A 16,467-nucleotide genomic window follows, 5' to 3' on the forward strand; every position below is an offset into this window, starting at 1 on the left:
TAGTAGGTAATAACTTTTTGATATAGGAGTGCAAAAACACATGGGTAATACACAGTCACACATTCTGATCAGGAAAAATCAAGAAATCAGAAGTGTCTTTGTAAAGCTTGTGTGGTTAAATAAATACAATTACATCAAAGTAAACTTTAAAATTGAGAACAATGTGCCCTTCAGTGACACAAATGAACTTTGACTCAATTTTGTCATCTATTCCCAAAATGCTAACGTTAAATGTTCACAAGCGAGACGGTATGCTTTTATTTTGAAGGGGAAAAGTCCACGACTTCCTGTCTTATGTTCGATAACAGCGGGCATCTTGTCTGTGATTTGTCTCAGCATCCAGCAGACTGGTTCTGAACAGAGTCCTCGGGCTGACAGCGCCACTGCGCTGGTGGCGCGGGATACATGGGAATTGTAGTCGTGAAGAAAGAAAACAACCATTGTAATGAGCAGCGTGCTGCTGAATTTGGGACTACAAGGCTGTTTAATGTAAACAAACAGCATTGTGAAAGAGACGGTTAGTAGAACTGTATTTAGTGTTTTTAATAATTTGTATAAATCCGTTTGTTCACACAGTTTGTTCATTTAGCCATGTTTCTGTGAATTATTTCTCTTTTCTGTAGAAAAGCACTGAAAATGCTGAGAATCAAATTGCTCATTTTGTTTCTGTGTCTTCATTGTGTGTGTGTTGTAATACGATATAGGTCAGTGAAACTATAACAGTCTAGGAGAACAAGTGACTAGGAGGAAGTGGAAGAAGGTGTCAGAGCTGAGGAGGACTAGACAGCTTATAGGATCAGTGCAAACACCTCCTCTCTGATCACTTTTTAATCCAAAATCCTGAACATAAAGACAGAACAGAGCTACAGCATTAATATTTCATTTGTTTTGAAGCGTTTTATTTATTTAATATTCAGATCAGCTGTTCAGAGGGTGATTTTTTTGTTTGAGATCTGCATCTGCACCAAGAAATGACAGACTACCAGCAATTGTAAATTATTGAAATGTATCAGGCTGAATTATTATGCACTCAAACATCATTTCAGATTATTTTAAATCTACAGGGAATTAAGAAATGAACTTATATATATGTATCCAATAACATATACAAATACAATAAAACACAAACAGTGATATATGTAAATGTATTTTGTACTATCTTTACCAGCAAATACAAGACAATGTTCCGTGTAACTGAGAATAAATTCCCGAACAATAGAATAATCACCGCATAAATGCAAAACACATTCTGGCTGTGTTTTGGTGTCTGGCCAATGAGATTTTACTGCGACAAAATATCGATTACGTCATTTCTGCGCGACTCAGAGCAGCATGGCTTCCATTCGCAAGGCATAGCCCTCGTGTTAAAAAGGTTTAAATTAAAGTTGCCTGACTGTAACCATAACGACATGGACGTGGCCGAGGCTTACGACGACAGCTTTGGAATAGAAGTTATTCTTCCAGAGGGCGGCAAAACAGCGCCATGTTGCCCGCATGGTAAGTTTAGTAGATAAGTTAGCAACATAATACCAAAGTGCTTTAGAAAATCATATATCTCAAAGTTTACTTGCCTTTTTATATATGGTCACTCTTTGTATGATTTTCCTCATTATATATTATGAATGAATATGGTGTTTTGTTAAATTCGGCGTGTTGACACACCACAAAACAGCTCTTAAAGTAACGAATTCCTTTCTTTATAACGACTTTACGCTACAGGCCAACAGGCTGTAATAAGACAGAGAAAATACCAGGAGAACAACATGTGTGTCTGCTATTCAAGCGGAATTCAAGCTAAATTCACATTCCTTCTTAATCGTAAAAATGCCACCACATTTTGTTAGTATTGTACGGTTCTGTTCGTATATAAGGAAATGAATATTTTGTGGTAGAATTTCCACTGAGTTCGGTCTACCCTTCGTCACGTGTTTTTTGCCAGGTCCAACCCTGCTGTTTGAGAAGGTCAGCAAAGGAGGAGAGGAAGGCAGGAGGTTTTATGCCTGCTCAGCCTGTAGAGACAGGAAGGACTGCAGCTTTTTCCAGTGGGAAGATGACAAGGTAGGCTCACTGGAAGTCCCTTACATCAACATGTCTGATACCTGATTGACCCAGTGAGCTCTCACTCACATGAATTCATTTGCTCTGAAGGTGTCAGAGGCCAGGCTGCTGGCTAGAGAAGCAGAGAACCGGTCCAAGAGACCTCCGTTCAGCCAGCAGGAGTACTGCACCAGGTGAGGAGTCGAATGCAGACCGTACAGGATCCACGTGGTTGAAAAGTCAAAAAGTGAACACATTAACCGACCCTCTCCCTGACTCTAACTCGTCCCCTCAGGTTCAGAAAGTTTGCCTCCCTCTCGCTGGATGAGAAGAAGTTCTGTCAGGATTGTCAGCTTCTGCTCCTGCCGAGAGAGCGTGACGCCCACTCCTCTCACAGATGCGCAGCCGTCACCGCGTCACAGCTGAGGAGGCCCAGTGTGCTGCTGCGCCCGCTGGACAACAAGAAGAGCAACGCCCAGTACCTGTTCACCGACCGCAGCTCACACTTTCTGCTGGACACCTTAGCTGGTCTGGGTTACACGAAGGTCCTGTGTGTGGGGACACCCAGGTGAGGGACAGAACATATTCAAACTCTTTGTTTAAATTATGGTGGTTCAGCCTGTCTTAAAGGGCCAGTCCTGCCAAATCTTAAAGGGCCAGTCAGTAGTATTATGTAGCCCTGAGTTTTTTTTTTTTTGTAGATGTTGACTATTAGAATGTCTCTCAGTCTGCTGATGATGGGGACTGTCAAGAAAACAATGTCCTGTGTAACTGTAATAACATTAGTAACCATGGTAACGCGTTTGTGTATGCAAGATTTATTAGAGTAAGAACTAAAAGCTAGATAATGAAGTGACTCATTATTTGTGACATTTTAGCTCCAGTTTCCGTCTCGGCAGCCGAGACCTTTGCTGGTCCATGTTGCCGAGTGGCATCACCAGTGAATTACCACTGAGTTACCTGTCAGCCTATAAAACTTTATGTCTGTCAGCTCTTGGTGGTTTGTAATGAGTGGATGGAACATGAAAGGAACTAGGATTAAAAGTCAACAATGTAATGTTTCTTTCTTCCACGTGGACCAGCTGAACCGAACTACATGGGTAAAAGTGAGCTGTGAAAACTTTTAAGACATTATAAACTAAGGGAACTGAATTCATGTTGTAGTGTCCTGGAACAGTCGAAAATGTAAGTGCAGAGGTTTTCACCACAACAAAAATGTCATTGTAAAGAAAATCCACATAAATGTGTGTGTTTTTTTTAATTCATATGTTCATATTTAAAACATTGGATCTTGTCAGAAATTCCAGTCAATGCCAATATCAATCAAAACAGTTAGGGTTAGGATCGGTAAAAATTCCATTCCATTTTAAACCCTTAGAAATGTGTTTTATTCATGATTGTTGGTGTTTGTGTCAGACTGCAGGAGCTGATCAAGCTGCGAAACCTGGAGAACAAACACGAGCCGATGAAGAGTCTGCTGCTGGACATTGACTTCAGGTTAGTTTGTCTCATTTGTATTCAACTGTACAGGTGCTCTGATTCAGTGGTGTATACACATAGACGGGCTCGAGACTCATTATCGTTAGCAAGACATCAGATAGTCCACATCACTCAGAAATAGCCCTGGAACATCACAGAGTGTTGAGGTGACAGAGCTCCAGGTGGTTTGACCACGTCTGGTTCTGCGGTGGTCTCAGGAAGCGTATGGCGGGGTACAGCGGCTCGGTGAACTGGTGATGAGCCCTGTCGAACACCGGTGTCATGGCGGCTGAGAACTTCTGCAGGACATCCATGGTGTCTGCGTCGTAAAACATCAGCTGACCCTTGTCATAATTGACCCACACTCCCACCTTTCCCAGCGGCGTTTGCCCGACGCCCTGGCACGCCACATGCCGGTCGTTGTGCCAAGCAGACAGATTCCTGTTCCGGAGCTCCACGCACCACGAGTTCCGGTTTCGGCCCAGTTTGGCACACTTGTCCCGACCCTTCCTCTGCAGGCTGGTGGTGGCTACGCCCACAGCCCAGGCGGAGCAGCAGCGTACGTCGACCTCCCAGTAACTCTGACCTGCTGTGATGGGGGACGAACCCAGAGCACAGCAGACCTGATCAAACTGAAGAGGATGCTCAGGACCTGAGCAGCCAGAGCCTGAGAAGGACATGCCCCGCCCCCCTGTGGTCACAGTGATCTGGCCATGGCACGTCTGCCTGTCAATCACCACCGGGGATGAATCTGAAATAAAAACAGAACCCACAGTCTTCCATGACATTGTGTTCTGGCCATGCATCACTTGTCATAGGAATTCACTTTTTTAAAATTTAAAAACAGATCGTGACAACACATGCTATTAAATGATCAGGGTGTACAACCGCACATACAGTTTGTGGTCTAGTTCTCAAATATGATTCATGTGTTGATGCTGTTCTCAGCACCGATCAATGAGACCGCAAACACTTGTCATTTAGTCACTGCCCTGTTACTGTTATATGAAAATAATTATGGCGCAACTCTTAGTCCTACAGGCAGACCATTAAATTAGCAAATAAAGAAAGACGACCCCACCCACCCCAAAAAACCAGAAACTGCTGTTTGACTCAGCCAGTCGCAGATATCCAATATATTCATCCAACTGGCCAGCTCAGATACAATAGAATACACCTACTGTGTCCATAAAGAATAATAGTTAGAAAGGTTTCCTACTGCAGACAAATATCAGATTTTAAATGATATCAAATATAAAACACCTTCTTCCTGGTGTTCATATCAGTTAACAACACGCTAAAGCTAAATCTTCAGTAGTAGTTATTGATGACATTTACACTTGAACACTGGCACATTACTCTCACCACACCACACTACAGCACCCTGCTGCCCTACACCAGCTGACGTAGAAATAATCGCCTCAGCACCTAACAGCAGAGTCTTCCTCTGCAGCTGGGCTTTCAGGTTTCTGGAGATGGAGGATAATGTTTTAAGAAGCTTCTCAAATCTCTCCTCATTCAGTCGGATTTCCTTCTCAGAGGCGTCTGGCTTCTTAGGACTGGAGGAGGGATCAGAGAAAAGTGAAGACAGAAAGTGAGAGAGGCTGAGGGCAGAGATGTCTACAGCAGAGCTCTACAGGAGATACAGCAGAAAACCTTTCATCTTATGGTGCAGTGTTTTACCTCAGACTCTCAGACCGACCCTTGAGAGGAGACACAAACAGAAATACTGATTAAAACTGCAGGAAAATCCCTTCAGTTACCATGATTTTAAACTGTGCTGTTGAGAGACCTGAGTCAGACCTTTCCATCTTCCTCTGCTGCCGAGCTCTCGCTCAGTGCCTTCTGGATCCTGTTGATGCTCTTGATGACCTGGTCTTGGTGCTGTTTCCAGTTCTTAAGAACCTGGTCCAGTCTGGTCCTGGTCCGTCTCAGGTCCAGCTCCAGAGAGTCCAAGACGGCATGCTCGTCCAGCTTCAGGACGGCCCGCACGATCTCAAAGCGCTCACGAACCTGCTGCTTCATCATCTCTGTTCTCCTCTACAGGGACGAACATAAAAAGGTCATCAGTGTATTTACAGTCGTTGGTGTTGGTGTGGTGTTTTAAGTATCGGCAGTGTCTGGATCCATACTTACAGAGAGATCTGTGTTGCGCTTTTTCAGAGACTGAATGTGGGCTTCAGTCTTGGATCTCTCTGCCTGCAGCTCCTCCAAATGTCTGGACAGCTGCTCCTGTAGAGAGCAGAGATACAGCAAACTGAGAATGAATTCACGCCAAAGCAGACTGGTCGCACCAGTCAGCCACAACATTAAAACGGCTGACGGATGAAGTGAATAACACAAATTATCTCGTTACCATGACACTGGGATATATTAGACAGCAGAACTGTCAGTTCTTGAAGTTGGTGTGTTGGGAAAAAATGTGCACTCTGGCAATAGGGCAAGCCGATGGAGGCAGTGACAGAGCATCCATGCTCTGGCAGTAGTATTCCCTGATGGCAGTGGCCTCTTTCACCAGGACAACGCAACCTTGTCACAATGAAAACTTCTTTTTTTCCAACTTTACAAAGCTCCTCCAGAGCCACAGAAAACAATACACAACAGTTTCCACAGGCTGAGCGTTTTTGAAATGAATGTGTAAAATTGGTGGACTGCCCCTTTAGATATCTGGCCACTGACTTAACTGTTTCAAAGGATGGCATAGAAAGATGTCCAGCAAAAGCCAAAGACAGAATTTCATAGCTCCTCTCATTTGCCCCAGCTATTTCCTCACATCCTCACATGAAATTCTTCGAGCATGAAGTCATTTCTGACGTCGGGTCCGTGCAGATGAGACCTGTGAAAGTATTCCAGCCCGTGTCCCTCACCACACTCATGTTTACCTGAGAGGGTTTTGCAGCTTTGGCCTGCTTCCTCTGTAGCTTTGGTGAACGTGGGAACGGCTGAACAACCCTGTCAGAGTTGGAGTCCAGGGGAGTGAAGCTCAGTCCGTCCTGCAGTACACTGTGGGCTCCTGCAGAGTGTGCTGCAAGACCACTCTGCACTGACTGAGCCATTGTTGACTTTCCATTACCAACAGAAAATGGCCCTTTTTCTGCCATTTCTAGGGATTGGACAACACAACAAACACAGGTGAAACCTCTAGAGGAGATATTTTCTTATTTTGCTTTGCCTGTGTTTGCACAGTAAACCAGTTTCTCAGGTTTTTGGAAAACCTGTTTGTGTTTATGAGTTCATGCCAGCCTTTTTGCAAAAACCCTGTCCAGAACATGGCCTCATTTCTCTGCAGATTTACACAGAAAAAGTATAAAAGCAGATACACTCACTTTCACTACTGCCTGTGTGTTTAGCATTTAAATTCTGCACATTTTGCATATGTACATTTTTTCAGCAGTCACATATTTTGTCATTTACTGTGGAATAAACCTTTAGGTCGCTACATGCTGTAGTATTATATCCATCATGCACAGTCACATTTAGACTCCATTCTATTCTCAACATTATTAAATAATGTTTTTAGCTGTTCTTACCTGAGATCAGCTCGTACGTCTCTCCTGCCTGTCTGTGTCTGTAAAGAATGTGCTAGGTAGATGTGCAGAGAGGGTGTGTTCCTGTGTTACAAGCTTCAGCCTGCAGGTCCCACTCAGACACCTTATCGTTACCAGGATACACACCTCAGGATCTGCTGTGTGTTTGCTGACTGTGTGCGTGTTCAGTAGATAAGTTTAGACTTGCTCTTGTTTTTCAGCCTGCAGTTAGTCTACAGGAAAGACCGCCTGTTGCATTAGAAAGATGACTACTTAATACTGAACAGCGATCGTGTTCTGTTTCAGATATGCACAGTTCTACAGCCAGGATGAGTTCTGTCACTACAACATGTTCAACCATCACTTCTTTGGTGGAGAGGTAGGAGTTAAAACACAGGTTTATACTATCAGAGTTTCCATGTTTCCAGTCCTGCATAATAAAACTTTGTCTCTTGTCAGGCCTCCAGTGCAGTCATGCAGGCCTTCCTCAGAGAGTGTGACGGGGAGAAGGTGGTGATGGTGGCTGACCCTCCATTCGGCGGTCTGGTGAAGCCTCTAGCCAACAGTTTCTCTCTGATCTCACAGACATGGAGGAAACTGCAGAGCTCTGGTGTGTGTCATTGTGGAGTCATATTTTCACTCTGCGTTATATTCAGTTCTGTTTGGGTCACATCTTTGTTGTTGGACAAGAGAGCAATTTATCCCAGGTTTGGAGGGTATTTTTACAGACTTTCCAAACCTATAATACAAGCGCAAAATACACTTCTAATGTTAGCAGATTTGGCTAACTAGTAGTAATCTTAAGTGCTAAAGTTGAAGGCAACATTTCAGTCCTGAGATCCTTGACCAGGAGATTTAACCACCATTCACACCTTAAGACATGCGACCCTAACAACTCACGTGATGTCAGGGTGGGACAACGAGCCACTAACAAGTCACACCTGGGCTCATGTGACCCTAACGACTCGTATAAAGACAGGGAAGGTTAACGACTCTCTGGGACGACCTCCTAGAAGCTAAATACCTGGGGCTCCCCAACCAGTTTTCAGAACTGAGGAAGCCTTTCGGATGAGAGGTGAAACGTTTTCAAGTAACCTAAAAGAAGTCCACTTGCCTTCAACTTCAGCACTAAAAACTGTTTACCTCTCTTTGACATTTTTATTTTATTATTTCAAAAATCAGTGCAAGCTCTGAACACTAAATCTGCCACTGTTGACCTCTGTTAACTTGACAGCTTGATATAGGCTTAGCAACATTAACAGTACACTTAAAATCCATTACAGTAAACCACTGAGAGGGTCAAGACTGTTTCTACAGAGCTGTTTCTTACATAGTGCTTCACACTATGTCTACATCACATCTGAGTTTAGTGTACACAAATGATTCAGCTGTTTTTTAGTCTATGATAAATGATACTGGACTCAAATCCAGTGTCTCCACTAACGCGCATGTGTGTGTTTGTGTGTGCAGAGAGCAGTAACGTTGACATGCCCATGATGTGGATCTTCCCATATTTCTTTGAGCCTCGCATCCTGGAGTGCCTTTCTTCATTCACCATGCTGGACTACCAGGTATACCTGCAGTACATCAGCTTTGTCTAATGATTGGTACAGATGATTAGAAGATTGATTTAACCAGCTCCAGGTTTACCCTCAGGAGGCATGTAGTCTCTCCTCGGGATTTTATATTAATAAACATTTGCAGTATTTCCATTAAAATAACCATACACTCAGTAGCTGATTCTTAGGGATGCCAAATATAAATGGTGTGGTGGATTCCCTCATTGATTTTATATATACGTCATTGTTTACTGTAGAAGGTTACACTACCCCTATGCTAGGTTTTGTCTCTGTGGACTATAAACAATAAAGTCAATATTTGGTTTCGATTTGAACCAGGTGGACTACGACAACCATCCTCTGTATAAACACGGGAAGACAGGCAGGAAGCAGTCTCCTGTCAGACTGTTCACTAACATCTGCCCCAGAGATGTTGTCCTGCCCAAAGACGAGGGTTACAGGTATCAACACACTCAGTCTGCTAGCTCTAACTAGAGCCTGGCTGAAATATCCATGGATGTAACATTATCACAGATAAACCAATGTATATGTCATGTATAAGTAGCTAGAAATGTCAACATCCATACAACAGCATAATTTCAAGGTTTGATACCCAGCCTTAAAGGTGTTATATGTAAGTTTTTTTAAAGTTAGCATTAACAGCTGCTTACTTCAATTTAGAAGAAATGAGTTCAGCATCAAACTTCATTCCCTTACTCTCCAAGAACTGTCTCCAGTGGTGGAAAACAACAGCAGTGGTAACTTTTATTTTGCTTCTATTTCTTTCACTTTCCCTCTACTGAAGTTAGCATGCTAACCAGCTAGCTCCAGCCCCTATTGTCTTGTAATATCACCTAGCCATAGTGAGTCACTCTCCTTGTCTTATAAACACAATGATGGCTAAAGCTCTTGGTAAGTTAACAGCTGTTAATGCTAACACAAGCTATGTGGTGATAGCAAAAACTTACATATAGCAACTTTAAAGACTGTGCAGTTCATATAGTTTTTATATTAGAGTTGTGTTAAAGTCATGTATCTTCCCCTCCACCTTGCAGATTTTGCTCTGTATGTCAGAGATACGTATGGTCTCTCAACAAGCACTGTGCTAAATGCAACGTTTGTCCATCCAAGGTATAAAACCACATCTTTACATACATTATACGTTGCTTACTTGAACAAAGTTAATTACATGGACACATACAGTGGGCTTCAACTTTCCTTTGTGTCTTCAGGATGGCCGTGAATGGAAGCACTGCTCAACCTGTGAGAAATGCGTGAAACCATGTATGTAAATTTATTCATAATCACATCAGATACAGTCAGATGCACATTGATACATGGTTACCACATGTCAAGACCTTTAGTGTTTGTCTTGTATTAATGTGTGTATTTATTTACATTTTTTTTTACCTCTAAGCATGGAAACACTGCCAGACCTGTGGTCGCTGTGCCCTCCCAGACCACCCATGTGGCCAGGGCAAAGGAAAAGAGGGCTGCTTCAACTGCGGCAGCCTGCAGCACAAACGCAAAGCCTGCCCTCTTAAAGACACACACAGGAGCAGGTGAGTTACAGAACAGTTCGGGGTTAAACTTTCTCTGTCCTTTACTCTCCAAAATACATTCAATATTTGCATGTCTTAACCTGTTCCTCTGTCCATGTGTCTGTGTTTTGTCCTGCTAGGCATCGCTCCAATGCCAAGAGTGGAGGAAAAAACCTGTCCCAGCATCCACTCTACAAACCTAAAGCTAAGAGGAAGTCTGGAGCAGCTCGCAGAGCAAAGAAGATGGCTGCTCAGGCTGTGTGACCTCACTATTCATGCAGTGTCTTGTCAGAGTTTTTCTTTTTTTAATTTAAACTCATATGGCTGTTATAGCAGCGTTAACAAGTGTTGTACTAGAATTAAAAGGTAATAATAAAAGAGAGTTTGCAGTATTCTTATTGTCTCTAAACTTCCTCCTAATTTCTATGCATACATGCTTGGATTAAAGTAAAATATAACATAAAACATGAATTAAAGCTGGATTAATTGATGTTTGGCCACCTGGGAACAGCAGCAGCAGCTGTTTTCAGTGAAATCTTTGATAATCCTACCACACACTACCTGCCCAGCATTAAACAGCAGACAAAGTTAGCAAGTAGCTGGTGAAAACAGTGGAGCTTTTGGTGGCTAAAGAACCATTTTTCTTAAACCTAAACAGTTCATGTTCATAACCATTAGGTCTCTGTTTATCATGGTGTTATACCATATGTTTCTCTTCACATACAAACTCCAGTGTTGTACTGTGTGTATGTGAGTCCACAGTCTGTGAAGGCTTAAGTAAATTTGTTGAGTCTCTAATTAAGTAAGTATGGTCTATAATTATCTAAATACAGTTTTGGTGATCTTAGTATTTCATCTAGCTATGTTCAGTCTGTAGGCTGGTTCGACAGCTTTTTCCTCCACTTGGTTTTCTTAACTTATTTTCCAGCTTGTTTTTAAACCGTCTTTGATTTTGACATACTGAAACCTGACCTGACCGCGGGTCCAAGTGAGTTCAGCTCTGGCCACTTGATGGCAGTATTGGCATGGTTTCCTCTCCATTATCTCATAATGTTTGGAGACAGGAGTTGTTGCTGTTTTTAGTGGTTATTGTCTCCCTGGAAGCCGTGTGTACAGGGCAGTGCAGGTTGTGTTGATATTACAACAATTATGTCCAAGTGCACCAGACATTCATTTCCTCTAAGTGTGACAACCCCATAGTGCGCGTCCACACACATAGACACACACGCACACACACTATGATATCTTCCAGTGGAGCAGTTGGTGTCTTATAAAGTAGATAGATAGGTATACAGTACATCCAGCCAGAATCATGTGCTGTATATGTTTATGGTGATGATGGTTAAAAGACAAATTCATCCTGAGTAACACACACACACACACACACACACACACACACACTGCTTTCAGTGATGTTTACCCAGTCTGAGCAGTGAAGGCAACCAGACACAGGAACACTTCCCCTTCTCTGAGGATATATACAGTGACTGATTTACACTTTTACTTTGATTTAAGGGGAGACTGGTGAGTAAGACCATGTCTCTTTTTCTTTGGTTGTATTTTTAGGCAAAACACTGTATTAGTGCTCTCCACCCCCTGTAGTGGGAACTGAAATCATTATACAATTATGTATGCAGCTAGAGTTTTAGATTAGATTAGAAACTTTGCATAAATTGCTAATTGCTACATGCTGTCTCTATAAAGCTGGAAAACCTTCCAGCTCTTCTCTCAAACAAAATGACAAGCTCTGTTCATATTGGGAAGTTTGGTGCTCTGGTTTCTTAGTGAAGAGTAGCACAGTTAGTCAAATAGCTAGCTGTTTCCCCCTGCTCCCAGTCTTTATGCTAAGCTAAGTTAATCATTCTTAGGCTCCCACTCTTACTCCAAGTGTGTTTACACCCATATTGAACATTTTTAGCCCCTGGGGAACTATGTATACAAATGCTACAGTTTCTGCAGTTAAAGAGCAACTTGCAGGTTAGAGACCACAGTGAATCAGTGTGTGGGGAAATGATGTAGAGACTAGATTTTTAAAAAATATATATACTCATATACACACTACACTGACTTCTGGAGCCATTTTTGTGCGAATTTTCCTTCTGCATCGATGCAAACGATGAACCGGAAATGACGCAACATAGGGGAGCTCGGCCAAGTTAGAGTGAGTTTAACATTAATAAAATATGGGTTTTGAAACTTAAGAGATTAAAAACATATATTCGTATGCATATGAACGACCACAATTGTATAATTACGAGTCTGCTCAGCGTCCAGGAGACCAGGGACAGACCAGAGTCAGGAGAAATAACGGCCACAGGAGAGAGACTGAGCTGTGATGCGAGGAGTAGAGGACTGGGCAGGTGTTAACGGTGAGTGAACTGCGTTAGCTAACGGCAGCTAACAGTGGCTAACGCTGCCTTCACATCTCAACACTATAAAGTTTATTATCACATATCAGGATATAACAAAACTAGTACTAACTGTCTGCTACTGGCAGCAGTATTGATAGTTACCTGTTAAAGACACTGTTTAGTGACTATTCGCTTCTATCAGTTATGTCTCGTACTGCATAATATAACTCCTCACAACGTTTATGGTGATGTACCGCTGCAGAGAGAGGGAGGCTGACTGACACTTCACACTTGCTTCATGTTGTTGAAATCATGATGCTGACTAACATTAGAAAACAGGAGTCTGCTCATGTTTTCATTGAACTGCTCCAGCTCACATGGTTCTGGGCTGGGAACATAATCCTCCTGTCTGAAATGACTGTGTTTATAGTCACAGATGCAGCAGTGAAGTCTCCTCACCTGCACAAAACACACCTAAGCACAAAAGCTAGCGCTGTCTCTTTTCCTGGCAGGGTAATAGTGGACTGTATGTCCTGACAGGCTGGACTTTATGCAGCCTGTATCATACACAATAAATACTTTATAAAGTGATAATACTGTTTACCTGATGTTTTTTCAGGGTGTTCTGCTGCCCCCTGGTGGCCAAAAATTATACCAATACAGCTTTAACAACAGTAATGTAACACTACCAGTAGGGAAACTGGAGAAAAAAAAAAAAAAACAAGAAATCAGGAAGGAAACAAAAGCAGGAAATTCAGGCAGAAAGGGGCAAGAGGCCAACAGAGTGTATAAAAGAAGCTGAGCACTGATGTGTGATTCAAATGCTAAGCAGGCAGAGAAAGATCCGTATCTGTCAGCCCTCCTCCCTATGAAATGGAAATGAGGACTGAAAGATGGAAAACAAGAGAAAAAAATTCTAATTAGATATAAGATAAAATGTGGAAGAATGGAGCTTATTTTTCTCCGCTCCAATGAATTTTATATTCACACATCAAAACAGTCGACCAAAGTGGAAGGGTACAATGCAGGTATAGGAAATGGAAAGAGAAAGAGCAGGGCAGGAGTTCATACAGATGAAAAGAGACAGAAGAGGACTCACCCATACACACACTGAAAATTTCATCCCTTCTTTTACAGCTGCATTAATGTTCTCTAAAGTAATGTAATGAAATGACATCCTATGTTGATTCTGATAATGAGGTCAAATTAAGAGTTTTTCAAAGACACAGGTTAACACGGCTTCAACATTTAAATTACAAACCATACGCCCGCTGATACACACATACACAAGTAACATCCACAACAACTTGAGACCATATATTCGCTCTCTAAGCTACTCTTTTAAACTCATTCAAAAGCTGCTAAAGGCGTCATTATGCATCAAACACAATGTTAGCGGGTATGAAATAGACGCTGATCCACACACCCACCTTGGCGACTGGTCAAGTCTGCAGAGGTGTTCAGGTGTAGGCAGGGTTTGAACCTTAACTCACACTTTAACTGCCATTACTTGTTTTTGTGTGCAAGAGTGCAAAAATATGAATGACAGATCTGACCAAGCTTGATACAGACTGTTCCTAGGTCACAAAAGAGAGCATGGAAACTTTCCAGTAAGTTCTCTGGTCAAAGGTACTGAGGAATCAGCTGGGGAACAATATTTGTTTACTGTTGTGGAAGCCTCAAATCATACATTTAAAATCAAATCTGCTGCTAACATGTTTTATAGCATCAAATGTTTAAGATGGTACAACTTCAAAAGGCAAGTACTGAAAATGAATAGCCACCATGTCTTTGATTAATCCACCCAGCATCCTCCAGCAGCAGCATTCTGTACCAGTGCAGGACATGGTGATCCCTGGATGTAGCAACAAGAACAGTAAGGCCGCTTTCATACCTCTCAAACCAGGCCCCACACACATTCATCCGTGCCCTCAAACCTCTGTCATATTGTAATTGTGGACGGCAAATGGACTTTACACGTATCTCTCAAATTTTGAATCATCGCAGTCTATGGCTGCGCTGACTGTGCAAATCTCTTTGTTGATGTTTGGCTTGTTGGTCTTTGCCCTGACCCAATCCCTTCATTTTCCACTTCCTCTGCATGTTTATAGAGACCAGGAAGAACAAGGATTTGCATGTGATGATATTGACTCATGTTATCTTGCACCAGAATGAAGTTCTTAAAAGCTCTTAAATTGGGGAATGGAGTCCATGCATTATCCATGTATGATTTTTAAAAGAATGCATAATGTGCATCATTAAATGCTATTAGTCAAAAACACTGGGGACCTCTGACAAAGACCTCTTATTTGAGCCGTGCTTATTTATGAATACAAATGTTTTCAAGTAGCGCTTGTTAAAATAATTCACTTTTAAAGTAGGCTGTTCAGAATTTTTATCATTAGAAAAATACATGTGATTTCATGGATTCTTGTTTTCCCTCGGAGGGTCTGTTGCACAGTCCAGATAGTGTTTTCTCTCATTTGTTTGTATGAAGTGTCTGATAGCTGTTTTTGGGAGTGATTTCAGTGCCTGTTTTTGAAATTTCATGCCAGTATGTCTCATTTCCTGTCACATTCCAAATTCTGTAGATTCATGTAAATCTAATCTCTTGAGGTCAGCACCAACCACAGCTCACAGCTCTCTGGAATTGCATCCTGCATCCCAGTCAGCTGATAGCGCGGTCCCACACTGCGCTCTGTATCTCAGTGTAAACTGTGGTGTTTGGACTGGCCGAGCTTCTCCGAGCACGTCAAATCCCTTAACGGGAAATGATGGTCTGTGCGGCATGGTCATCAGCATGCTGGGTAAACACTACATTCGGGGGGGGTGCTCTACGTGCTACAGGGATGATATTTTTCATACTGTAACAGGCACACTGCTTGTAGTGCTCCTTTTGTTTCATAGTGTTTTGTGAGGAGAGAATGAACAGTAAATGAGTACAGACTGAACATATAGAAGGATATACCATGTGCAGAACTTAACATGGTAGAAAATCCAAACCAGTCATCTCATCTCTCATCTCTAACAGCTGTAGTAATGATGACTGATTCTTTGGGAACACAGGATGAAGTCAGGTGATGTTAAAGAGTGATAGTCCACATAAGGAAGGAGGTTGTGGTAGATGGATGAGACAGCAAAACATTGCACTTAACTGCTCTTTTCCAGTTCCTTCTGGTTTCTTTTAACCATAGTGAAGTCATTTTAACTCAAACTCTTCCCCTAAATCTAACCAAGTTGTTTTTGTATCCAAGGCCTCAATTACATTCCCTTGCAGATACACTTATGGACAGCTGCAGACACCACAGAAGCCTAGTTGCTCTTATGCTACATTCTAGTCCGCTTGGAGGATAATGTGAGCAGTTGGTGCTCATGTGGCATAGAGCATAATGCATTATCCTCAGCACAGCTGCACACTGACTGGTGCTAAAGATCTTTGCTTTCACCCCCACAGCTGATAATGGTTTTCACATCACACATTCATTTGCATTTGTCTTTTTATCTATTTTTAATCTCTAGAGGACGGCACAATGTTGCAGTGGTTAGCACTGGTGCCTCACAGCAAGACGGTCCGGGTTTAAACCCTACATTGCTCAGGGCTTTTCTGTGTGGAGTTTCCATGTTCTCTCTGTGCCTGTGTGGGTTCTCTCCAGCTCCAGTGTGACAGGTTGTTTTTCTCTATACGTCAGCCCTGTGATACACTGCTGATCTGTCCAGGGTGTACCAATCAGCTGGGATAGGCTCCTATACCAAGCAGTATAGATAATGGATAGATGGATAATCTATAGATCTACGAGAAGTATGATTACAATTATAAGAAATATTTCATCTAAATAAAAGGAAAGATGTAATGATAATGAGGAAAGATGTCATGAGATGATTTCATACCAAGAGAAATGACAGGGATGCTTCAAATGGCACATCACTCCTTTAGTATTGAAATGGTTCAATACAGCTTATTACAGAGGATGGG

General features: G+C 42.2%; 2 protein-coding genes across 2 annotated transcripts; one reads left to right on the forward strand and one right to left on the reverse strand.

Annotated features, from left to right (window-relative positions):
• Positions 1 to 1,289: 1,289 nt before the first annotated feature.
• On the forward strand, positions 1,290 to 10,535 carry LOC108890437 (rRNA N6-adenosine-methyltransferase ZCCHC4). The gene is made up of 13 exons (XM_018687304.2): positions 1,290 to 1,497; positions 1,940 to 2,058; positions 2,149 to 2,231; positions 2,333 to 2,605; positions 3,454 to 3,534; positions 7,350 to 7,422; positions 7,503 to 7,653; positions 8,514 to 8,614; positions 8,942 to 9,063; positions 9,658 to 9,733; positions 9,835 to 9,886; positions 10,020 to 10,164; positions 10,284 to 10,535. Exons 1-13 carry the CDS (start codon positions 1,410 to 1,412, stop codon positions 10,405 to 10,407), a joined length of 1,488 nt encoding a protein of 495 aa, XP_018542820.1. The 5' UTR covers positions 1,290 to 1,409; the 3' UTR covers positions 10,408 to 10,535.
• On the reverse strand, positions 3,541 to 7,290 carry LOC108890438 (nuclear factor 7, ovary). Its single transcript, XM_018687305.2, has 7 exons — positions 7,047 to 7,290; positions 6,399 to 6,619; positions 5,653 to 5,748; positions 5,320 to 5,556; positions 5,200 to 5,219; positions 4,945 to 5,075; positions 3,541 to 4,267 (listed from the first exon to the last, which is right to left on the reverse strand). The coding sequence occupies exons 2-7, from the start codon at positions 6,615 to 6,617 to the stop codon at positions 3,669 to 3,671; spliced, it is 1,302 nt and encodes a 433-aa protein (XP_018542821.1). The 5' UTR covers positions 6,618 to 6,619; positions 7,047 to 7,290; the 3' UTR covers positions 3,541 to 3,668.
• Positions 10,536 to 16,467: the final 5,932 nt, after the last annotated feature.

Source organism: Lates calcarifer, unplaced genomic scaffold (genome assembly GCF_001640805.2).
Source record: "Lates calcarifer isolate ASB-BC8 unplaced genomic scaffold, TLL_Latcal_v3 _unitig_175_quiver_1177, whole genome shotgun sequence".
Classification (NCBI taxonomy): Eukaryota; Metazoa; Chordata; class Actinopteri; family Centropomidae; genus Lates; species Lates calcarifer.

Coding starts and splice junctions, on each gene's coding strand:
- LOC108890437 (XM_018687304.2), top strand. CDS start 1,410: ATGGACGTGGCCGAGGCTTACGACGACAGCTTTGGAATAGAAGTTATT. Junction 2,059..2,148: donor TCCAGTGGGAAGATGACAAG/GTAGGCTCACTG, acceptor TTTGCTCTGAAG/GTGTCAGAGGCCAGGCTGCT. Junction 2,232..2,332: donor CAGCAGGAGTACTGCACCAG/GTGAGGAGTCGA, acceptor TCGTCCCCTCAG/GTTCAGAAAGTTTGCCTCCC.
- LOC108890438 (XM_018687305.2), bottom strand. CDS start 6,617: ATGGCAGAAAAAGGGCCATTTTCTGTTGGTAATGGAAAGTCAACAATG. Junction 5,220..5,319: donor CAGCAGAGGAAGATGGAAAG/GTCTGACTCAGG, acceptor TCTCCTCTCAAG/GGTCGGTCTGAGAGTCTGAG. Junction 5,076..5,199: donor GGTCGGTCTGAGAGTCTGAG/GTAAAACACTGC, acceptor TCCCTCCTCCAG/TCCTAAGAAGCCAGACGCCT.